At 35.2% G+C, this 26504-nt stretch overlaps 2 protein-coding genes across 3 annotated transcripts in view; both read left to right on the top strand.

The window, feature by feature from the left end:
* LOC124360332 (L-galactose dehydrogenase-like) overlaps positions 1-8561 on the top strand; it is a 34172-nt gene extending 25611 nt beyond the window's left edge. For both annotated transcript variants that reach the window (XM_046813869.1, XM_046813868.1), the window contains exon 8: positions 6100-8561. In XM_046813869.1, coding sequence (XP_046669825.1) covers positions 6100-6187 — 88 coding nt within the window. In that variant the 3' untranslated portion in view covers positions 6188-8561. The remainder of the gene's footprint in view (positions 1-6099) is intronic.
* The window catches only part of LOC124361227, a 91809-nt gene extending 73210 nt beyond the window's left edge, over positions 1-18599 (top strand). The window contains exon 3 of the mRNA XM_046815270.1: positions 18525-18599. Coding sequence (XP_046671226.1) covers positions 18525-18599 — 75 coding nt within the window. The remainder of the gene's footprint in view (positions 1-18524) is intronic.
* Positions 18600-26504: the final 7905 nt, after the last annotated feature.

The raw sequence follows: 26504 nt of genomic DNA on the forward strand, positions 1-26504 counted from the left end.
TCATTGCTAAACTACTGGCGACCTTGCACTCGCTCTGTCCCGCGACTGTATATCGACCGTTTCCTGTGTGTGCTCTGTTGCCACGTTTGCGTCTGGGGCTTTAGGCATTGTTGTCAACTCAGACATTTCCGGACTACACTCTAAACCTATCAACTGGTCGATATGTCGTTTCCACCTCATGCCCGTATTTAGTTCAACTAAATACGTGACTGGTCCTAATTGTGAAACTACCACACCTGGTATCCACTTATTTCTACCTCTGTAATCCCTGGCTATGGATTGGTTGTCCAATAACTAATTATCTAGTTTTACTAACCCTATGATACAATTGTTGTTTTTCTTGATTATCTGACATTATTGATTTAAAATTTGGTCGAATTAAATCTAACCTAGATTTTAGCGATCTGCCCAACATTAATTGAGCTGGCGATAGATTGGTAGTGGAATGCACTGTATTTCTATAAGTGAACAGAAAGTTACTCAAAGCTAATTCTAAATCCTTGGAATTATGAAGAGCTGTTTTCAGTTTATTTTTAATAGTTCTGACTGACCGTTCTGCCAAACCATTGGTTTCTGGGTGGTATGGTGGTGAAAATGTGTGTTTGATACCATTTGACATCACAAATTCTTTATACTCCTGACTAGTAAAAGGTGGTCCGTTGTCGGACACTATGTGGTCTACAGTACCATACCTACTAAATAATTCCCTTAATTTCATAATCGTGTGAACAGCTGCCGTTGAAGCAACGGGCAACACCTCTGGCCACTTAAAGTACGCATCTTTTACCACTAAAAATAGCTTGGACTGAAAAGGTCCAAAAAAATCAATATGAATTCGAGACCAAACACGTTCCGGAACATTCCAATGATGCTGGAAAGTCTTGGGCGGTTTTGCTCGTTCCTCCAAACAGGCTGTACAGCTGTTAGCTAATTGTTCTATGTCCCGGTCGATATTGGGCCACCATACATATGCACGGGCTAATGCCTTCATGCGAACAATACCTATATGTGAAGTATGCAATTCGTTCAGAATGTTTATTCTGAACCTTTTAGGTATTACCACCCTGTAACCCCACATTAGGATTCCTTGCTCCAAGGTTAATTCCGACTGTCTAATTTCAAATGGCTTTAGATCTGGTTCAGTTACAATAGGCCAACCTGATTCTACATAGGATATTACCTTTTTGATTCCACTATCTACCATTGATTCTTTTTTTATGTCTACATAGCTTAATGGTATGTCATTTTTAGCTAAACACTGCAAATAGGTACCCATGACATTAATATTAAGGTCATCATCCGAGATTTCATCTTTAACCTCACTATTTACAGGTAATCTAGATAAACCATCGGCATTGCCATGATTTTGGGACTTAACATACACAATCTCATATTGGAAACCACTTAAAAACAAAGCGTATCACTGCAACCTACTGGCTGCGAAAGCCGGTAACCCTTTCTTTGGTCCAAAAATAGCCACTAAAGACTTATGATCAGTCTTTAACAAAAAATGTGTACCATATAAATACTGACTAAATTTCTTAACACCAAATACAATGCTTAATGCTTCCTTATCTATTTGTGAATAGTTTTTCTCAGCGCTATTTAACACTCTACTTGCGAATGATATAGGTCTTTCTGTACCGTTGTGTTGAATCTGACTCAAAACTGACGCAATGCCATATGGACTAGCATCACTGGCTACCACTACCACTAATGGTAATTCAGGATCATAATGCGCTAAAACTTCAGCAGAGATTAACTTTTGCTTAATCTCTTGTAATGCCTTCTTACATGCTAAATTAAATACAAAATCGGTATCCTTTCTTAACAACTGATACATTGGAGTCAAAATAGTGGATATCCTAAGAATGAAACGTGAATAATAATTAACAAGACCAAGGAAGGCTTTAAGCTGTGTCACATTTTGAGGTTCAGGTGCCTTGACAATTGCTTCAACCTTACTAGGTGTGGTATGCAACCCTTGTTTACTGATAACAAAACCTAAATATTCTAAACTGTCACAGAAAAATTTACATTTGTTCTTGCTCACTGTGAACCCATTGTCTTCAAGTCTTTGACACACTAGTCTAAGTCTATTCATGTGTTCCTCATTGTTTTTACCTGTTACTAGAATGTCATCTAAAAATACAGTTACCCCCGGGATACCTTGTAATGTTTGTTCTATTATTCTCTGGAAGATTCCCGGTGCTGAACTGATACCAAAACATAGGCAATTGTAAGCATACAATCCTTTGTGTGTGCTAATTGTACAATACTTTTGACTAGCCACATCTAGTTTAAGCTGTTGATAAGCTGAAGATAAATCTATTTTAGAGAATTTTGCTCCATTTTGTAGGCTGGCAAATATTTCTTAAATTTTCGGTAACGGGTGTCGGTCTACCTCCAAGAAAGGATTTACAGTTACTTTATAATCCCCACAAATTCTTATTTTCCCATTAGCCTTAATAATGGTACAATGGGAGTCCCCCATTCACTGATATCTACTGGTGAAATAACGTTTTCTTGTTCTAGTCTAGTCAGCTCAGCTTCTACTTTTTCTTTAAATGTAAAAGGTAACGTCCTAGGTTTAAAGTATTTTGGTACTACATTTTCTTTTAACTTTAATTTAACTGGTGCACCCGTGTAACATCCCAACTTATCCGTAAATACATTTGGAAACTCATTGTACAGTAGTTCTACTTGTTTGTTGACAACAGACGGATTGACAGATGTTTGTTTGTTTACCTCTACAGGTGTGTTGTGGCTTCCACTGACAGGCGCGCATGCGTCTGCCGGACTGCCGCCTGCAATTGGCACAACCCCCACCATGCTCGTGTGATCAGCTGACTGTACATTGTTTACATTACTGGGCATCCTAACTGTCAAATCTAATGCTTGCATCCAATCACGCCCTAACACGGGATTAGCCCCATTAGCTACGATGTATAAAGCTAATTGTTTCTCTTTACCTTTATGTTGTACATTGACCATAACTTTACCTAAAGGTCTGATCTTTTCATGTGTATATGAACTTAATACTAAGCTAGTTGGATGCATGTTTACATTTCCTAACTTAGTCTTACAATCTTTTTCTGACATAACTGAAACACAAGCTCCACTATCGACTTCAAATACAATTTCCTTACTTTCCACTAATAACTGTATCGTTATTGGCTCAATTTTATTAATCTTAGTTTCTATTTCTTTAATCACAAATAGATTGGAAATGTCATACACATCGTCATTGTCTTTATGTTTCCAGTGATTATTTGAACCTGACTCTGCTGATTCTTTACTTTCCTCTACATAGTGCTGCCTACCTTTATAAACATGTTGCTTTTTATCGCTGTAAAACTGTTTCCCTTTAGCTGAAGGCTCATTACACCTATTTGTAAAAACATTTGGTTTGTTGTCAATAGGTTTGTTAACATAATTTTTCGATCTACAAACTCTTTCAAGGTGTCCCTTCTTTTTACAATGATTACACGTGTACTCACGAAACCGACATTGCGATGCTGTGTGTGTGCTCGCTTGCCGCAACAATAGCAGGTGATGTCTCGCAGCGCCTTCCCGCCGTCCAATGACCGTCTTGCTCCGTTGCTCGCCGCCTGTGTCCTTTTCGGTATCGACCCGCTGCTCTGCATCCGGTGAATACGTCCTCCTGTAGTTGTCATCTGGGCCGCCCCCTTTTCAGCAAATTCCATTGCAGTAGCTAGTTGCACGGCTTTTTCATAAGTGAGGTTTTCCTCCCCGAGAAGTCTTTTCTGTATCTGTTGGTCTCGCAGACCCGCGACTAATCTGTCCCTTAAGTAGTCCGGCAATTTATCATCAAATTCACAATACTTAGATAACTGTTTTAAATGCACAATATAATCGCTAACCGTTTCATGATCCAATTGATTCCGCCTTACTAAATTTAAATCTTTCTGTGATAAAAGAAGGCTTGGGATGCAGATGATTAGCTGTAGTGTCCACAATTTCCTTGTACGACTTGTCAGACGGTTTGTCTGGTGTAATTAAGTCTTTCAGTAACGTATAGGTCCTCACACCCACTGTCAACAATGTGCTTAGTTTCTTTGAATTGTCGATATCATTACAATCAATAAAAAGCTCAAATCTCTCTATATAAGACTGCCATGATTCTTCCGCACTATAAAAAGGACCCATAGACCCAATAGTTGCCATTTTGTCTTCTTGTACACTCCTTAATAACTATTAAAGTGTCCCTGGTAAAAATAATCGTCTAACGGCATTAATTGTTACGATAAAAATCAGCCTGTGCGCTGCTTACACCAAGAATGGTTTATATCGATCGGCGTACCTTACTACTCACGACCGTTGCAATGTCCGTCCCGAATGTCCTAGCACATTTGCGGTTATTTGCATGTGTTCATTACGCTTGTTGCCCTTTCGCACTATATCACTGTAATTCACTGTTTCAATGTCCTGAATGTGCTTGCACATTCGTTGTTATTTCCACTGTTGCAATTAACTTGCAATAACGCACTACGCTGTCCATTAGTTGACCGTTGAGTCACACCCCCGATGCACATGGAAATTTAGCGGTTGAACGAAAATTTAATGATTTAATGATCCCATTCTCGTCACCACTGTAAGATATGCGGGTCGTCACTGTACACTATATGGGTCGGGATAAATAATAAGACGTTACATTTTAGAGTACCATTGCTCTAAGACCGCTCATAAAGGAACGGACGGGACACGGGGGTTTACATGACGGTGTCTGGTGGTGGACTCTGGCTAGCCAGCTTGGACCGTTGGTTGTAGGGTTGTAGGGTAGTGGTGTGATGTGACGGCACAGGAGAGCAGCCTATGAGCATTCTTTATTCGTATCAGACCACATCGTATGATACATCGCCTGACAATACATACTGCCAACATAACTGGTGCAGACATTAAATATTGCTATGGGTACATTACCAACTTAGTATTTATTACACTAAATACACTACATAATACTAAAACCAAATAACACTTAATTTTACCAAAACTTTGAATTTTATAGCACCAAAAATATTTAATAAATTACCTTATGACATCAAGCAATCTCACTGTGGCAGGATTTTCTCTCTGTGGCAGAGAACGGTTGTTGACTCTCGATAATCTTGATTCATTGATTAAAATTCAACATTAGTAATTTGATCATCAATTAGTAGTATTTGTCAATTATTTATACTCTTTGGTATAACATTAACTACAATTATTATCATAAATTCAGTGCTAAGAGAATCATTTCTTGGTTATTACAACTCTTGATTTGAAAGCAATCATGAAAACAAATTGGAGCATTGGCCAATAAAAAAAAACAATCAAATTTTATTATCTAATAGCTGTTTTTTTATTATCCTTTAAGTAAAATGTAATTAAAAGGAACCTCCTATAAGCAAAGTGCCTTGGAAGCTCTAAATTTTCTTATTTGCTTTTCTATTTAAGAATATAATTGGACAATTCCATTGACGTGTATGTGTATATATGTATATATATATATATATATATATATATATATATATATATATATATATATATGTATATATGTATATTTAATCATTTGTAATATACTAAGTTGATTATATTTAAATAAAAATTTTACATTAAAATATTGAAATATGTTAACACAGAGTAGAGTAACGCTTGGTCTTTGATTGTATTTTTACTTTGTTTGATTTGAAAGCAATCATGAAAACAAATAATTGGAGCATTGGCCAATAAAAAAAACAATCAAATTTTATTATCTGATAGCTGTTTTTTTATTATCCTTTAAGTAAAATGTAATTAAAAGGAACCTCCTATAAGCAAAGTGCCTTGGAAGCTCTAAATTTTCTTATTTGCTTTTCTATTTAAGAATATAATTGGACAATTCCATTGACGTGTATGTGTATATATGTATATATATATATATATATATGTATATATATATATATATATATATGTATATATCTATATTTAATCATTTGTAATATACTAAGTTGATTATATTTAAATAAAAATTTTACATTAAAATATTGAAATATGTTAACACAGAGTAGAGTACGCTTGGTCTTTGATTGTATTTTTACAGTGTTTGATTTTTTTCAGGTTTTTCAACTTACCTCAAGACTTACACTGGGAAGGTGTGGAGATTAATGCCTATCGTAAATATAAAGAGGAACATGGACTGAAGTAATTTTATCATAAATTCACATGCAAGCTTAACTATTGCCATAGATACTTTTACCTAGATATAACACCAACTTTTTGCTAAGAGCAGTTTTAATTATTTCTTAGGGATCTAACTGAAACTTCTGGTCCGTAATCATTCCATTTTATAACATCCTCACTCTTCATGTGGAATAAAATATAATTATTCCATTATTTACTCAAAATCTTCACCTCTAAGTCCGCCTCTTTAATACAGGCAATTTTCATTTCAATCTCTTAAAACGAAACAAAAAATTTATTTTTTTTTTCTTGTTACATCCCTGGCCTAAAACTCTATTCTTTCTTTATTTTTTTCAAATTAGAATAACCTCTGCCTCTCACTCTTAAGTAGTGGAATATTATAAATATTTATCAAATAAGAATTATCCACAGGAGATAATACTATTTTAGAATTTCTAAACTTGATATTGCAGAATTGGAGAAAAATTACCCAAATATTTGAAATTTATACAGAGGTGATAACTTTTACGTACCCACACCATTGTTTACAATTTTTTGTTTTCAAAGGTTTTACATTAATTGTGTTAAGAAATGGCGCCTTGTAGATTTATCATTGTGCAGATAGGTAAAGTGAGTTAAAACTTGTGTAGATGATTCTTATCATTGTTTATCTTCTGGGAATGGTGCTAGACAAAGAATAGTATACTTTATATAGAGTAAAACACTATATTTTTATAATTATACTTTTATACTAATTATTACAATATTCTTATGATTTAGCATGGCTTAGTAATAATAATATATAATAACGTAATATAATGTCAATTCAATAATGATATTATGAATAACAAATATTGTACCACTAACATAGTGTATAATAGTTAGGATAGGTTTGTTATATTATAAACTTGCACAATGGAACAAGTGTCTTAAAAAAGACTGAAAATTCATTTTAACTCTTATTTTTACATGATAAGTACCTTAATGTTATAAACATTGTTAAATTCTTATACTGAATATTGAATGTACTGTACCAATATTCTGTAACAAACAATAAAATAAATGAGTTTATACAATAAGAAAGTAATTTGCATGGATGAAGCAATCATTCACTTTTGACAAATGCACTGTGGCCAGTGATGGCTAAACCCTTAATACTAAAAATCAAGTAATCAAAAGCTAAATTAAGATAATGTGGAATTATGGGTTGAAGTGTTAGGAAAACAGGAGACTGAGCTGGACAGTGGTAAGACAAGTACAGATACTTCAAATCGCTTACATTCCTGAAATGAAAGAGGTAAAGTGAGTGCTGTATTGTGGGGGTGGGAGGAGGCGGTCTCTATCCTGTAACATCAAATGGCCACTATTCAGTAAGACCACAGCATGTGGAGTCATGGACACATATATGTGAGTTAATTGTTGTATTAAACTACACTTTTTAACAGTGCCTCTTTTACTTTAAGAATTCTAGCTTAGAAATAATATACTTCAAGACATTTCCTTAAATCGTATCACCTTCTGCTCTCACAGACTATACATGAACACGTGCTATGTCATCTTACCCTTTCTAGAATTCTCTAGAGCAACCTAATCTTCTGATCGTGTTCTTATCATATTCATAAAATATCTTCAGTTGTGAACCATAAAGTTTTCAGACTTTATTTCCAAGTAAATTAACCTCGTATGCATGATCCGCACAAAGCATTACAGAATTATTGGAATTTTCTCACCTTCTATAGCTAATTCCAGACATATCATCTTGGCCACCAATCATAATGATGGGTTATATCAAACACCAATGAGAGTCGTTGGTTCTGGTGGCAAAGCATTGACCAAGGGAGTCTAGCAGAGGATATTGGACGATTTAAAATTAATCATGGGGAATTTTTCAGAGTGAGGATCGTGTGCAACTGTCAAGTGGTAAAGTGTGATACAGTTTGGGGGTGCAATATTTGGATATTAATAATCTTCAAATAACCTGAGCTGAAGTAGAAATATTTTAGGAATAAGTAATTACTGATAATTTTATTATCTCTTGTTGCTAATTATGTAATTCAGTTTATTTTCTTTGATATTATAGTAAAAATCTTGGTATATGATACATATTATATTATTAAAATGATAGCAGCAGATTGATAATTTATATTGGTTTAACCTATTCCAGGCTACTCGTCCATTCCGGTTAGTGGACCAAAGTGGAAAGACGTAGTTACGCAACCTCTGTTGACGGTTTAGCAACTACTGTTTATTTCGTGCTTTTTCCACTAGCATGCGCTTGGATGCTCTCAGTTACATTTGCTACAATATATACTGTATTGTTTTTGCAGTAGTAGCCTACAAATCAGCTGTTACTAATATGATCTTCACTTTCACTTCCAGTTTTGTTTGTAATAAATAATGGTCGGGCCGCGTTTGTTGTTTACAATGGGCGATAACCTGTGTTCTTTAGAACACTTAACTGATTTTCATCAGAAAGTTGCAGTGACGGAGACCCCCCCACCCCCCCCCCCCCCCACCCCCCCCCCCCCCCACCCCCCCCCCCCCCCACCCCCCCCCCCCCCCACCCCCCCCCCCCCCCACCCCCCCCCCCCACACCTCTTACTCCATAAAAGTGTAATTTTGAAAGAAGGATGTCGTGCGGCACACAGTCGAAAGCCTTAGAAAGATCGCAAAGGATGGTGTGTGTACTAGCATGATTTTCAAAACTTGTAAGTACAGATCTTATAAGGCCCTCGACCGCGTCAACCGTCGACCTACCTTGTCTAAAACCAAATTGGAATTTAGAAAAAAGTGAATTTCTTTCAAAAAACTCACTTACCTGGTGTTTCATTGCTTTTTCAAGATTTTTGAAAATATGGGTACCATCGAGATGGGCCTATAGCTGCTAGCAGATGACTTGTCACCCTTCTTATATACGGGTACAACTCTAGATTGCTTGAGGGAGTCTGGAAATGTGCCAGCTTTTAAACACTGGTTTATACAAACCTTTTAAGGGGTAAACTATAACAGGTAGGACACTTTTTACTAACACTACACTAATGTGATATATATCTCTACTGTGACTGCTCTTCATGCTATTTACAAATTCCACCACCTGCTCACAAGACACTGTCTTCCACTGAATTGATCCGTGGCGTCTTGGGTACTGGAGAGGAAATCCATAGCTGTAGTAAGTGATTGTCCGACTTCCTTCGCAATATCAGCCACTGCAGAGATGAAGTACGCATTGAAGTCATCAGCAGAGAGAGAGTGAGTGTCTTTGTGGACAGTCTCTTTTCTTGAAGAATTTATTATTTCCCATGCCTTTTTTACTTTGTTAGGCGCTGCTTTTATTGCTTCTGCATTTGCCTGTATCTCCGCTAGATGTAACGATTTTTTGTATTTTTTCCTAACTGCAGTATACTTATTTTTGGTTTCCTCCACAAGCAGGGGGTAACGGAGGGCCCATTGTAGCTTATGAAACCAGCTTTCCACTTCTCTCTTCATTTTTTGAAGTTCGCTAGTATACCAATTTTTGCGATGTAAGGCTGATTTCTTCCTATTTATTTCTTTAATGGGGAAGCATTTATCCATTCCAAAAATAAAGATTTTTATGAATGAATCAAAGGACAAAGGTGGGTTTTCGACTATTCTATTCCAATCTATCATACTGAGGAAATCCATAAATTTGCTGATATTTCCTTGAGTAAAGCTGCGGGATTTAATTTTGTCAGGACCATTTTTATCCTCTTCTAAACAGTTTGGCTTACACAAGATCCTAGCTGCCAACGCTAAGTGATCTGAGATAGGTTCCTTAACCTCAACAGACACACATTCCCTAGGAAGGTTTGTAATAACATTATCCAAGCATGCAGACCCTCTGGTAGGCGTATTGTTTCCAAATAACAATTTACGCTTCGTAACATGTTTGAAGCTTAATGTTGCCGTGTCGTTTACATTTAGGACATTAATATTTATGGTCACCACAAATTAAGATAGGCCACTTCTTGTTTGACATACTTAACCCTTTAAGCGTCATGAAAAATTAGACCTGATCTTTGATATAGTTACAATTTTTTTAAATTTCCAATGTGTAAAGTTAAATTTATTTCGTTTCTGTATGTCAAAATAGAGTTATTTAACGGTAAATAAAATTTGTTTAGCCTTTTTTAGAATACCTAGGATAATTTTTAATTTTGAGAATATCGTAGAATAGCAGTGTAGTTGTCACTAATATTTTATAATTTATTCAGTAAGTATGGGAATGAAGCAAAGTTTATAGATAAACGTATACTAATATTACAAACCAATAAATTTAAAATACAAAATAACAAAGAGTTTATTGGGTGGCGGGCTGTCCAACTGACATGTCTCCCGCAAGTCCCTGTATCATTATCGCGTGGACTTTTGAATCTTCCCTTTTTTTGGTCCTTCCAACCCCCGGCAAAAAGCAAATTTTTTTATTTTTTTTTTGTCCAAAATCATTGCCCCCCATTACAAGGGGGTTAACTAAAGTTAAAAAATTTTAAAGGCAGTGGCAATTTTCCTAAATTTATCGAGACATTTGAACTTGAGAAATTGAAAGTGGCCATTCCCTTTCATTTTGGAAAGCCGTAGATAATGTCCTTCCCAAATCCAATCCGGGAAATAAAAATTAAAATACTGGTTCTTACCGTGTTCAAAAAATACGGTTTTAACAGGTTTTAACCTGCCGCAGCATTTAAAAAGATCTAAATTAATGCATTTTGGCCCCCAACAAACCCAAGCGTTTTGAAATGGGCCCTGCCCTTTGATGTTTTTTTAATTTCAAAGGTGTTAAATAAATTTTTCCCCTTTTTAATGAGATTCCTTTAAATAAAATGGCTTTTTTAGACCGGTTAAAAACTTGAAAAGGGTTGCGTAAAAACTTTTTTTAAATTTTTTGAAAGGAGAGCAAAAAAACCTTACATTTAAACCCAATATTAAATTCTAAAAGGTTTTTTTTGTGTTTAAAACTAATTCTTGCCCTTTCCTTTGCGGCTTTTAATTTCAATGATTAGGAAGGGCTTATTAAAATATGCTTGGGCTGGGAAAATTTTTTCAGAATTTAAAAAGGTTCCCAGGGCTCAGATTCCCTTTTCTTTTCAAACGTTATTCGCCATCCCAAAAAAGGTACCAAAATTTTTTTTATGCGGTTTGATATTTTTTTAGAAAAACCAAACAAAAATACATAAAAAACAGGGTTAGGCCCCACTAAATGATATTTTTTTCGCCTCGCAATAATTTGGAGCCGGAAAGCTAAATCCAAAAATTAAAAACGAATTCATGGTTTTCCCAAAATACGGGGAATGGCGAACTACAATTAAAATTCGGATTTCAAAAATTGAAAATAATGAACATCCGCATATTGGGGTTTTGCCCCGATCCTCATTTTAAAAGTTACCTTAAAAAACAGCAAAACTAAAACAGGGAAAATATAGTACAATTCTTCGGGCAATTTGGGGGGACCCAACCCCAATAAAGGGTCCACTTTTTTCCCCCTTTTATCTTGAAATTTTGTGTTTTGTGTGGCTTAATGTGCCTTGCAATATGTCGTTTTAAAATAGGGCCATTGGGAAAAATTACTGGAACCCAGGAAAACCCCAACAACCTTGGTCCAGTTGAGCAATTTACCCCAAACCTGGATTAAGCAAAGGCTTTCTGGAATTCAATTAAGAACGTTTTCCAATCCCCGAATTTTGCCGGGTTTAGCCGGCCCTTTACAAATGGGTTTTTAGAACCAACGACAGTATTTGTAGTCCTAGGAAGCAAATCAGTTTGCTTTCAGACCTGGAACAGGGCCCGAATAAAAATTGTATGGATGGTACTTTATTCTTATGCAAATGTCTAAAACCTACGTCTCTAGCAAGTTATCTACTACTAAACTTTCTGGAATCATTCCGTACTGAATTTTAGAACTACTTCATCTAATCCTACATCATGAACGATTTGTCCTACTTCATTAAGGTCTTTTGTGAACTGTACCTCCCTCCACAAAGACGTTGATGGAGTCTTGAGAACACTGAATGACTGGGGAAGTCGGCGATCAGGGTAGCGAGCTTGATGCTCTCTTTGGGTAGCACGCGCATTTCCAACACAAAACCCGTAAATAAAGTGCATATCAGCGTATTCTCTGAGTATGAAACTGAACTCCATAGCAGCCTACACTTGACTAAATTGAGCAAAAAATAGTTTATTGGGAGTAGAAGTAATTCATATGGACACTGGTCTTACAAAACAAGATAAGGAATGAATGTACAATACTGGTGAAAGTGATAAGATAAGGAATTAAAACATTGATAAAGGATGAGACCATTAATCCATAACTAGCATCCATAAATTATTTTAAACTGTTTTACTTTTTTGTAATCTTCAATTCCTTGTTTTATGAGGCAGTTTGATAAAACACAAAAATCAAGTACAGTTGTTATTAAATTGTGTTTAATCTTTTTTGTAGCTTGCATGTTTTGTAATACGAGGGCAGTCGGAAAGTTGATTACGGTTTTGCGCTGTGGTCACCAGTGGCGGGACTAGCGCGGCCATCTTGGTGTCAGTGGCTATCTAGCCGTACTAGCGGGAAGTTCGTGTTGTAACGCGTCTAGTCACAGTGTGCCTGTTTGAAATGTCTGCCGCAATTGAAAATCCCGCCAACTGTGAGGTGCGCGCAGTAAATTAGTTTTTTGACCACCAAAAACTGTAAGCCTATAGAAATCTATCGGCATTGTGTGAAGTTTATGGGAACAACATTATCACTGAAGGGTGGAGTGCGACAATGGGTCATTAAGTTTAAAAATGGCCGAACAAATGTTCATGACGAAGAGCGAATGTGGAAGACCCAGCATAGTGTCTTGACGAACTTGTTGAGAAAGTTGACGCAAAGGTCCGAGAAAATCGACGGTTAGACCATAACGGAACCTCTCTGCTAGTTTGCCCCAATCATATTTCACAACGAACTTTGTTTACGAAAATCGTCACTGATAAGCTTGGCTTTCCAAAAGTTTTTGTGGCAAGATGGGTACCCGAAAAATCCTGACCGACTCCGTCCACAAAAACCAACGCATGGCTGCAGCGTTAACAATTTTGGATGCTTACGACAAAGAGGGGTGAATCACTACTCGATCGCATCGTAACTGGCGATGAAACATGGGTGAAACATGTTTAACTGCGAGACCAAATTGCAGTCAATGGAATGGGGACACACAAGTTCACCTCACAAACCAAGAAAATGTTTGCAAACGATGTCGGCAAAAAAGGGTTAGATGGCGACGGTTTTTTTGGGACAAGTGAAAGGTGTAAATTCTTGTTGATTTCCTCGAACGAGGCACAACAATCAACTCAGAAAGGTATTGACCACAACGTTAAAAACACCTCAGAAGAGCGATCCAAAACAAGCGTCAGGGGAAAGTTGAGCTCGAAAAATCTGTTGATTCACGATAACGCTCGACCTCACACGGCAAATCGCACATCGCGTGAAGTTCTCCGAATCATTTCCAGTGGGAGTTGTTTCTGCAGCATCCACCATACAGCCCGGATCTTGCACCAAGTGACTACCACTTGTTCCCAACAATGAAGAAGTGGCAGGGCAACGCAGCGCTTTGAACGACGACACAGAGCTGCAGCAAGAAGTGACAAACTGGTTGAGAGACACAGGCGGCAGAATTTTATGAGGAAGGCATTGTCAAGCTCATCCATCGATATGATAAGTGCCTAAATTTGAATGGCGACTATGTTGAAAAGTAGTAATTTAAGTGTGGCTTTTCATATGTATGTAACAAAATTGTTCCTATACTTTGTTTAATTTTTAATTCCAAAACGTAATCTACTTTCCGAATAGCCCTCGTATTTAAACCGATAAAATATGGGTAACCGAATACTTAAAGCTATGGACATATGGCAAATACCATTTTTAAAGCCTCTTATACAATAGCAAAGTTTTAATATCACTTTGACACATTCCTTGTGTACAGGGTTGGGTAAAAGATTGGGTTCAATGATATTTCAGTTTTTCTGAAACTTAACAACTTTACCATTTAAATCGACCTGAAGCTTAATTTTTCTTTCTTACCGTTTGAACTGATAACTTTTTCAAATCAAAAATTAAACGGAGAATCTAAAAATTGTGTAGTTTGCTCACATATGTCTTACTACGTTGCTGAGAAATATCAGATTTTACGTACAAAAACACTGGTTTTTTGAAAAATTGAAATAATTCATTTCAGACCTAATTTTTGGAGTTAGACTTTTTTTTATAACCTCCATTGTATCACATTTACATTGCATTATAACCCAAAAGAATTTGTCCCACATACACCAAGAGTCACTCACCCTGTATAAAAAGTTAACAATACAAGAAACAAATAACAGAAAAAACAAGAAATCTAATCCCAACAGCAATAGAATTAACATGCATAAAAACTAACAATGACTAATAATGTCAACACAATCCAACTCGCCATAAAAGAACAATATCAGATCACAAGAATCAATGACAAAATGAAAAAAACAATAACAAACGACAATCACACAATATTGTTATCAAAAATAAGATGAGACAATGCTGACAGCAAACAAAGTCACTCAGAGCATGCAACAGACAGTTTTTTGACAGACAGCCCTTTAAACTGATTAGGAGAGCAGGAAAAGAAGTCCAAAGTAAAATGGAGATGTGGTAACCCAGCCGTTGAACCCGCTGCATCATGTAATCTGGTCTCCAGGGAGGTAATTATGATGTTCTCCTGGCGAACAACATCCACGCATCTCGTACGCCCGTGACATCTAAAGGATCACACATTCCAGAAGAAATGGAGAATCAATTGCACTGGTAACCAGCATTGAATAGGAACATAGCATCTTTGACATCTCTTCTCTCCTCCAGGGAGGTTAGAGAATGGCACGCTCCAGATCAGACACTGGCACATCATCATAGTTGTAGTCCATCCTAAATCCAACAATTCTAATACACTTTCTCTGGACAAGGCTGAAGCTCTTGTCTTAAGATAATCTTGATTCAGGGCCCAGACAGGAGAAGAGTACTCCCAGAAGCGCCGAATATGCGCACAATGGCTCTTAAAGTCTGCGGGTCACGTACATGGCGGGAGACTCGGGACAGCATACTAAGCATTCTAAAGGCTTGCCGAACACATAACGCACATGTTCCACACAGAATTCAGATCCGTGACAGAGAAGACGCCCTAAGTTCTTCACTGACTACTGCCTGTTAAGAAGTTGACCTGCCACCCGTGATAATGGAACGTCACTGGAGTGATTGTTTTGCAAAAGGAACCCCACAGAGCACTTGAGTCCGAATTTAGAGCCATACCATTTTCTTACACCAGTGTTCAACCTCACGTATCCCATCTGCAATTGTTAAACAGTCAGTAACAGACTTAATCAGACAGTAGAGCTTTATGTCATCGCAAACAACAAACACAATAGTTTCAGAGTGGATGTGATGTCATTGATAAACAGGTTTAAAGAACAAGGGACCAAGGTGGGAGCCCTGGGGAACCCCTGATGAAGCTGAGAAATCATTCGATGAAAAACTGGCAAAATTTACCACAAATCTTCTATCAGCCATATAGCTCTTCATTCATGACAACAAAGCCCCACCAAATTCCATTCGCTTCAAGCTTGGCAGCCAAAAATCGAATGGTCCAACTCTATTGAAGGCTTCACTAAAATCTAAGTAAATAACATCCATCTGACTCCGCTCCGAGAAGGTCTCAAATATACCACATTGCAGGTGACAAGGTTCATTACCGCAGATCTTCCAGCACAGAACCCATGCTAATGAGTAGAAATCAGGTTACCAAGCACAGGCTGAATTCTATTAAGTACAATTTTTTCAAAGACCTTTGCAAGCGTTGATTAAATAACTATCGGTCCATAATTCATTACGTATTTATTTTGGAGCCCGAATTGAATATAGGTGTGAACAAATCCGCTTTTTAAACACTTGAGGGAACACACCTGATCTTATTGATGCATTGAATAATACAGTAACCACCTCGGTTAGTAAAGCAGCACAGTGTTTCAAAACAGCCGATGGTATACCACATCAGGTCCACAAACCCTTAGTTACATCTAAGGTTAGATTAGACATCATATACTTCGTGATGAGCAACCTGCAGATTAATCAAATAGTTTAGATGTGTTTAGGTTTTAAATGAATAACTCCTACTGTTTGATGGTGAGTAGACAGATGAAAAGAATCTAGCAAAAAGGTCCACAAAATTTAGATTGTTCAGTTGTTTTGTAATCGGCTAGCGATAAACAAATAGGTATAGAATTATCACCATTAAGGCTCTTAAAAAAGCTCCAAAAAACTTTTAGTTTCTGATGAAAGTTGAATTCTGTTATGTGATCGATGTACTGAGAGTAGCAGATTCTTGATAATTCCTTGCATTGACTTCTGACCATAGCAAAGTCTTTATACTTTACCCCTGTCAGGATGTTGCTACCCATCAGATCCCACCCGCTTTCTAGGTGTGTGTAAAAGTACAGTTGATCGCAAATCTATCACAGAACTCCTCGAACATTTTGTCAACATTGTCTGTGTAACAAAAAAGGAAATCCCATCTTTTGGCTAAATCCGGTGTAAGACCTCCTCAAGTTGACACTTCTGGTACTTAGGCACTGCAAATGAAATATCGGTTGGGAGCTCCCAACATGACAGGGACATCGATGGACAGTGCTGGATGATGGACAATCCCTTGGAAGCAATGGTGAAGTGCCCTCCTCTACAACAACACAATTTATAGAAAAAAGCAGATCGAGAAATACGCCTCGAGTTGTGAACATTGTTGTACTGTATTAGATTAAAAAGACAACCCATGTTGAAGACAGTATATGCTGCTTGCGTAGCACATATAGGGTAATTATCCAAAGTCCACTCCATCACAGGAAGATTGAAGTCGCCGACGAGTAACACAGAAGACCCTTTGTCAAAGAGAAGAAACGACATCCCAACAAAAGATTAGAATTTCTTTGAATATCCATAGACACAAACAAACATTCACAAGGTAGAGGATCATAAATCACAAGGACTGGTTGAAATTTTCCTGTTCACCGCCACCAAAACGCCACCTCCGCTCTTCATCATGGTAGTATGGCTGTTCTATCACACCTGTAGACATTATGGTCCAGAAAGCCCAATTCACCAATCAAGACATCCTGAGAGAGGTTATATCTCGAAATAAATCAACGGTCAAAATATCTAGATTTTATGATTAGAGTTAAGCCTGTTTATAGTTGTCCCTCCATTTGAACCAAAGAGACTTGGGAATACAAAAACATATGTTTACCTTGGTTGGATTGTTGCATTGAAAAGCTTGGTTGTAAGATTTGAAAGGCAGTTCTCCAAACTCTGAACTTTCAAATAAGAGTGTAGGGACATATCAAAAGATTGGCTTAATTACTTTGTATGTTTCAACAGATCAGGCCAAACAATTCAATTGTCTACTTTAAGCTTTATTGCTAAAGATAACAGGCATTGCACCGACCATTTTGGCTTTTTGGATATGCAAAAGTTTAAATGGTTTAGATGTCATATTTACATTCTTAAAAAAACTGCAATGGAATAATAAGTAACAAAATTGGGAAAAAGATTGTAAAATGGAATTTAAAGTGGCTGGTTAGTTATTAATTTTGATAGATGAATCAATAAGCCTTGACAGCAAAAAACATGTTGATAATATATATATATAAAATATGAAGCCCGGTAAAGAGAACCTCTCATATGTTTATTTCCTTGATCTTGTTGAACTGTCTCAAATCAAATACTCAAGACTGTAGCAAAAGAGCATCTTTGATTGCTTAATAATCATAGAGTTTTAATTTACATATTTGGTATGGTTTCTTGGTAATTATTATGTATTATTCATACAAGCGAGTAACAGAGTCATTTACTTTTTGATTAATCAACAAATATTTGTTACAGTATTATAATAGCTTAATAAAACTAATCTTAATATATGCAATATATATATTAGTCCTAATTCTCCCTCCCCAGAATTCCCAAATCACATTTTTAGAGGTAATGTTTTGAAAAGTTTTCTGCTGTAGGATCCCTGGATTCCATGTCCCACCCCGCCACCTTCGCGTTCCGGTACTGGAAAAGTTTACGAGTACACACCCGTATTTGAGACCTGGTAAATTACTATATCATATAAAATAAATCCACCGATTACTGATGATAATTAAGTACTGAACCCTTGTATTTAAAGCAAATAGTTAAGGTGTAAGTTTCACAACGTTTAATTTTAATTGTTCTGTAATCTACAAAATACTAAATGCAATGTCTTAAGCAATATACTTTATATGAGATGTTGTGTATAGTAAGACTAATACATTTGGTATTTTTTTAGGAATCTATTAGTGTCAGTCCAGATAAAGGAGAGTCAAGTGGAACTGTACCATCAAAAAATTTTAGAAATTTTTGATAAAATGTCTGGAGAAGGCTGTTGCAGAAATTAAAAAGGGGGGTTCTCTCAATGTAGTAGCAGCTTACTATGGTATATCCCAAGACATTTTGTACAAGAAACTTATTTCAAGACGTCTTCCAAGGAAAATGGAAGTATTAAACTAAATTTGAAGAAAACAATTTAGTGAAATGGATTTTTAAAATCAAACGAGAAAAATTTGTTGGTTTTAAAAAACCATCTGCTTGAAAGAGTTGGCAAAATAAAAAAAAATATCAAAAGATAACTCCAATATTTTCTAAATCAAAATATGGTAAAATGTGGTATTCATATTTTCTTAAAATGTCATCCTGAAATTTATGAAAATGATGGATTGTTGATGCCTTCAGGTCTCAATATACTTCTATGTAAGTATGCCTTGTAGTGTAGTCTTAGCAATAGGAACTTTTTCATTCTGGTTTAATGTACAAAAATGTCACAATCTTTCTAACTCAAATAAAAAACTTTCTCTAGAAGTAGAACTTAGTATAACATGTAAATAGATTTTTCCTCACTTATATGTCTCACTGCTTTGATATACACAATACGTCTGGTAATTTTTTTCATTAAAAAAATTATTTGTAATATCTAGAAAATTCATACATTACAAAGTTGCTTTGAACATTTTATGAGTTTACTAGCAGTTACCTGCGGCTTGGCACGCAATTTCGTAGGTTTTGAACCTGTTAGCATTTCTGGTTCAAGGGAATTATATTTCTGATACCAATGTGAGAGTTTGCCTTCTTGCCACAGTCAAGAAAACATTTTAAAAAGGTGTATATTTATGGCCATTGTAATTTACTCTGGCGTTAGAATTTTTCTTTTCCTTAGTCGATTTTACCTGCTTCTGTCAAAAAACAAGTAAGATAGGTTTCATAACAGACTATTTTGTATTTTATTTCTGCACTGCTAGCAGTTACCACCCGCTGCTTTGCACGCAATTCAGTAGGCTTTGCACATGTATGACCACTACTGATTCAAGTGAATTATATTTCCAACACCAATGTTGAGTTTGTCTGGTAGCCACAAACAAGAAAATACACAAAAAAGTGTATATTTATGGCAATTGTAAGTTACTTCATTTTTAGTATTTTTTTGTTCCATAGTTGGTATTGCCTTATTTCCCGGCCAAGAAAATATATATCACAGTTTAAAGAAGCGTACTTTTGTAAAAAGACAACTAAGGTGGGTTTTATAATAGCTTTTAAATTTATAGTAAAAGGAAGATATTAACTTTGTCTTGTATATCTAATACTTAATATTTGCTAAGAATGTTTAGTTAAAAGTAAATTAACAATGGTATTATTTACGTGTTCGTTTCTGTATAAACGGAAAAATATGTCTTATATTTTTGAATATTTAAAGCTGGAATTGGTACATTAATTCAAAAGCACAGTCCAGCAAACATTCATCTAGCATAGTCAAATTCTGATCTTCTTATTGTTTTATGACCATTTTTTAACGTAGATGAGTGATATAATGTAATCACTGAAATCTAAAAATAAATAACAAATTGAAAATAATGGTTATATTAATTAAATATATGGTTGTGCTATCAAAACAAAGTTTAAAACAGAATAGTTGATTGCCTTTGACAGGGTCTTTCAATTAATATTCACAACTTTTAAGACCAAGATGGGAGTTTTTGCCACTTTTAAAGACCAGTGTTGGGAGTAGCACGGAGAGATTTTTTTATTCATCCCAGGAACAGTAAGAATGTCTATGTAAAATTTCAGTACAATCAGTTGAATAGTTTACGTGTGAAAGCAAAACAAAGGCACTTTCACATTCAGAATATTATTTACGATTATGTAAAATAGTAAGTTTTTTCTGAGCCTGTGACTAAATATATTATAGCACAACATGAACTATAAAGATATGAAAATAAGATTTATGTATATTAAAAATGAGGTACTACATACACAGTGGGTACAAGTTATGAAACTGTGACTGATTTTAACTTAAATAATCATCACTTGTCTAGGTATAAACTAAGAAATATGTGGTTTGAAATGAAGAAAAAATAAATAAAAAAATGGACTAAGGCAACCTCATAAGAACATAGACGTATATTAAGGAAGCAATAAATAAATAATATAATAAATAAATAAATATATACTTATTTGTGTTATTTAGTTTTCCTTATAGTACAGAAGCCAAGAGCCAATTGTATATTCACACTATTTAGTTTTTCTTGGAAATTGACGGAGGAATTTTTCCTAAGAAATAAAATCATATTGTCGTCGATGCTAGGTTTGCTTTCACAATAATATAGTCATTGTTGGATGTTCAGTTTGTATTGAAATAATGGTAACATCCTCGAATTTTAATTTTAAAACTGTATAAGGCCATTAATACATTTTGAAAAATTTAACAATTTATTTGAAATCATATCTTGAAGGAGTGTCCAATTTAGATTGAAAAAGTCTTACTAAAATAAGTGATGCAATTTCAAACTAAAATTTTAAAGGATATTTAAAATATCATCACAATTTGATTGATTTGCATCCTGATTACTATATATTGTATATGTGTATACTAAAACAGCTTATTGCTTTAATTAAATATGTATTTAACACGTTCGCTGCAGGTTTACATGACGGCGTATAACAGCTATGTTTGCCAAATAGTGAGTTAACTACATTGGTGGTTAACAATGAAATTGTAAGCTTTAAGCCTCGTTGTTGCTTAGCTATCTGTTAAAGACAATGGGACCATTCACAAATAGTTTTTCAAGTATGTATTCATTTAGTGTTATGTTGGTTTTAGTTTCTGGGATTTTTTTGGGATTACAGGTAACTTGTGAAATATAAAACATGATTTTTAAGGATTTTGTTTTGGAAATATATAAATTAGCGTAATAGAGTGTTTTATTGTCACTGTGGCGGAACAGAGAGTGGAACTAATAAAAGTCTTAGTTTCTAATATCTCCACTATTCCGGTAGACCACTACTGTAGTTGTTCGCCATTTTTGTCATGTGTTTTACACTGTGTTTTTGTGGAATTGGTAGTACCTTATTTTATTTTATTATTAGTGTTTTAATGATCTGTTTAATATGATACAGTGGATCCTGCCCTACTTTGACCATCTGATTTGCAAGCCAGTGAAATAATACATAATGTTGAACATTTAGACAGCGATATGAATGAAGATGACGATATTCAACAGGTTATGGATGATGAATACGACGACACTGATAATGAATAGGGAGAAATCAGTAACCTGATGAAGATCCAAAGATATATTACACTGCTCCTCAATGGCCTATAACAACAACAGACATGAGATCAATCGAGTTCAAGAGAACTTTTCACATTATTAGTGCCATACCAGGTGAGGGTAAACCAATTGATTGGTTTAACCTTGTTTTCCATGAAGAAATTTGTAAGTACAAATGAATATGCCCTTCAGGTTTATTCCAAACCTACTCTGACACCGAAGTCAAGACTCAATTCGTGAAAAAAACTTGACAGTGACAGAACTTAAAAGTTTTTATAGCTTAAAACTGCATATGGGTATGATGATTTGTTTAAACAGAATCCAAAGATTATTAGAAAATGGATCCATCATTTGGTCTACAATATTTCAGAAAAAGTGTGTCTATAGATAGATTTTTGCGTTGCATTCACTCTACCAAAATGCCGAACAAGGGACAAAAGGAAAACTCAATCAAAAAAGTTAATGCCATAAATTGTAACAAACTTTATGCTGAGTATCAAGTACTAATTTTGAAATTTTTGGTCTATGCTGGTTCTGATTATGAAATTTGTTGGTGGTAAGGGACAGACAGAAAAAGTAGTTGAAAGAAAACATTTGTTGAAGGAAACGGAAGGTTATGGTCAACTTTGTCTATTGGACAATTTTTATAATAGCTATAGTTGTCCTCTAGACTGACTCCTTGTACACAAAAAATATATTCCACAGGAACGTTGCAGCAAGACTGTAACTTGTCCCAGCTTACGTAAAATCAGCAGTGCTAAAAAACTGATGAAACAATCGCCAGATATGTTAATAGCATTATGATTGGCAAATAGAAAGACAAGCGGGGTCGTGACGTGCATCTCTTCAGAGCAAGAAAACAAAATGGTAGATTTTGTAAACAAGAGAGGTAAAAATAAACTTAAGCCTGTCCCCATTATAAAATATAATGCATTTAATGAGTGGAGTTGATAAGGACTAATCAAATGCTCAGTTACTATCCCTGTGACAGAAAGTCAATGCGATAGTTACACAAAAAAATTATCATCTATATTACACAAATGTTGTTACACCGAAGAAGACATTGTATGATTTCAGATTAGAAGTCATTAGATCATTAGTGCCAGCGCAAGTAGAATTGGTAGAATCTCCAGCACAAAAGAGACAATGTCAAACTGTGCATAGGATCAAGAAAAACACTGACGGAGACAGTAGAAACTGGCTAAAAAGGAAAATACGTGGGCTATCCAGAAAGTAACACAACGTTTTTGAAATAAAAAATTAACCAACTAAAATAGGAGCATTTTGTTATATACATTTAAAGGCTACACTCATAGGTTATTTTTCAACGTATTCACCGTTCAAATTGAGATATTTATCATAAACATGACGCAAGTTTTTGGATTCAGCTTTGTAGAAATCTGCTGCCTGAGGTCTTAACCACTGATTAACACCAGCGTGAAGTTCAGCATCACTACCGAAGCCCTGTGTTGTGAGCCAGGTCTTCATCGCTGGAAAGAGGTGATAGTTGCTTGGTGCCGAGATGTGGGCTATAAAGGCGGACGATCAAACACTTTCCAATCAAAAATCATACAAGGCTTGTTGTGTATGATTGGTTGTATGTGGACGTGCATTGTCTTGAAGAAACAAAATTTTTTGAATTCAATTTTCCCCTACACTTGTTTTTTATCGCTCGCCGTAGCTTCTGCAATGTTTCACAGTTCCTCTCTGCGTTGATCATTGATCCTCGGTCAAGGAAATCAAGCAGAATCACACCTTTAGCATCCCAAAAAAACAATTGTATTTCTCGCTGACAGTGTTTGGAGACATTTTTCTTGGTTTTTTTTAGAGAATGTGTGTGTGCCTTCATTCCACAAACTGCATTTTTGTTTTCACAATTGACATGCTTCACGTATGTTTCATCACCAGTAGCGATACGATCAAGAAGTTCGTTACCATTTTATCGTATTCATCAAGTAAAGTCAACGATGCAGCAAATCTTTGTTTTTTGTGATCTTCCATAAGGGTTTTTGGAACCCATCTGCACAAAATTTGAGGTATCCAAGCTTCCCTACTATAATTTCATGAAGTAAAATTCGTGCAATTTCTGAGAAATGTTCTGATCGTTCAGTTATTGTGAAACAGCGATTTTCACGAACTATGTCATTGATTTTCACATCAAAAATTCTTCAGTCACTAGGCTAGGCTGACTGCTACGACTATCGTTTATAAACATAGGAAAGCATTTTTTAATGTCAATACACCACTCCCTTACTCTGCTTTCACTCATTATTCTATTTCCATAAACTTCACACAGTAGGGGATGGATTTCAATTGGTTTATGATTTTTCACCAACAAAAACCTTATCACTTCACAAGTGGCGGGACTTTCAATTGCAGCACACATTTTAATTAATCACAGTGAGAAAAGTAAAAGAGATACAGACCATGCGCAACTACAGTTTGATTGAGTTTGGTTGATGGGGGTTATAAGTATGTAAATAAAAAATTTTAAATATGTAATAAATATTCAAAATAAACGTTTCAACATTGATAAAGGTGGTTTTTAATAAGAAACAACAAAACTGAGACTGTGACACAGCAGTGAAACATGACAGGAAATAAAGGATGTAGTCAGCAAGGGGTCCTAGGGTTCTGGATCCCCCAAATTTGTAAGATGTATTCCTGACATTAATTGCTGAAAGATCGTTCTCAAGAAAAGAAAACGGGCCAAGAACTTTTTAAGGAACAAAATGGGACCTTAGTCTCGGTCCACTATGGAAAATATAAGATAACTGGATCCCCCCCTAAATTTTTTCCTGGCTATGTTTTTGGTTGTTAACAAACCAAAACATCCCGTTTCTACATAAAGAGGACTATAACGGGGGTCATATTCTGATCGTACAGTTACAAAATTTGTTATGAATTTGTATTTTTCAGTTTTTTTGGGTTCCTTTTAATGTATGTTCCTGCAGCAAAATGTGTTAAAAGTCATTCATAAGTATTTTGTAATACAGATTTTTTTACATTGTAATATTTATTAAATTTTATGAATTCCAGAATAACAACTCACCAGTAAAATCATCTTTTGGTGAAGATGATGTCCAGCAAACAATCAAGAGAGAAACAACAAAAGTTAAAAAAGGTAATTATCTCAAAACTTATTCAGTTTTTTTTTATCAGAACTACAGCAGATGTATGTGATTAAAATTAAAACCTAATTAACTGGAATATTTATTAAGTACCAAGATTTTACGACTTGTAGACTTTCAAAACAATTACTTTTCAGTGATATTGATATGTCAGGTAAAAAATATTAGAAGTAAATTTTAAAAACTATATAAAAACACTGGTTTAGTTTTGAATGTTTTAGTAACATTTTATCTGAAAATAAAACAATTATTAAACATTGTTAATGTAATTTAATTGCAGTGAGATATTTGTAAGTATTAACTATCCTATATCAACATTTTAAGTATAAACCAGACCCCACAACAACCCGTAGTTAGAAAATGTTTTTACTTTAACATATGCAATTGCTTTCGCTTTTCTCCAACCATCAATGGTCAATAAAATAGACAAGTTGCATTTACTACATTAGGTAATGTCATTTTTAATTTACAATTATTAGGTGAACGTAACCAAGGGCATAGTAGTTTGATTTAATTTATTCACCCGGCAAAAACTAGAGCAATTTACGATTGCCGAATCCCCTTACAATGGCATAATCTAGGGATGAATGACAACGATTCATGCATCAGTAGTTTTGTCATTTACATTGCTTAACTGAAATTCAGCCATATCTGGCTGCTTGGTTATCTGTTTGACGTCAGGTTTGCAGCATTGTATTTTACTAATAAAGACTTAACCTATGCTTACATTTAAAACTTTCTTCTGACTCCTTGTGGGCTGTACACTTGGGAAGCAGCAGGTCACTGGATTTGTGTTAAATTAGATCTTTCGTTCAGTAAGTCTGTACCAAATTTTTTAGCTCTATCTTTAAATAGCTTCAAAAAAATTTAACCATCCTGGGACTTTAAAGGACACCTTGTATGTTTCTTTAATTATGGTTAAATAAATTAATTAAAAACATAATAAAAGAGTGGTCAGTATAAGTATCAAGAACTTTATTCAGTTGTTTGTTGTCATTGAGGTCAGGTACATCCTGACAGCCTCCTTAAGTTCTTAGTTACTGGTAAATTGTGTCCACTTAAGCAAAGATTGTATACTCTAAAATGATGACAATCTCTGTGTTAGATCAGGATGGTAAAAGATTCCCACTTTCAATGTTTGAGAAGAGTATCAAATTGATACAATGTGGCTGTGCATTGTCATTGTTCGTAAACTACACCAGATGAGATTCTTTGTCAATTGATCTAGATCACTCTATTATTGCAACATAAAGTTCCACACTAATTGTGTATAGAAAGAAAAGACCTCGAAATTTATGGAAATTTTTTAAAATGTTCATTTATTGTAAATATTGTTTCTCACGGACGAAATTCGTCAACACTCTCAATCAGGCCTTCATTTAGTGACATATTTGCATCCTTCATCATGGTCATAGTATGTCTTTAAATTGTAATCATACACATGGCTCATTCTGGAATCAGGACTGTATATCCTTTTGTAAACATAAATGTACTGTATGCGAAGCCATTATCATATCATTACTATATTTGATAAAG

The sequence above is a fragment of the Homalodisca vitripennis genome, chromosome 4, assembly GCF_021130785.1.
Source record: "Homalodisca vitripennis isolate AUS2020 chromosome 4, UT_GWSS_2.1, whole genome shotgun sequence".
NCBI classification, from domain to species: domain Eukaryota; kingdom Metazoa; phylum Arthropoda; class Insecta; order Hemiptera; family Cicadellidae; genus Homalodisca; species Homalodisca vitripennis.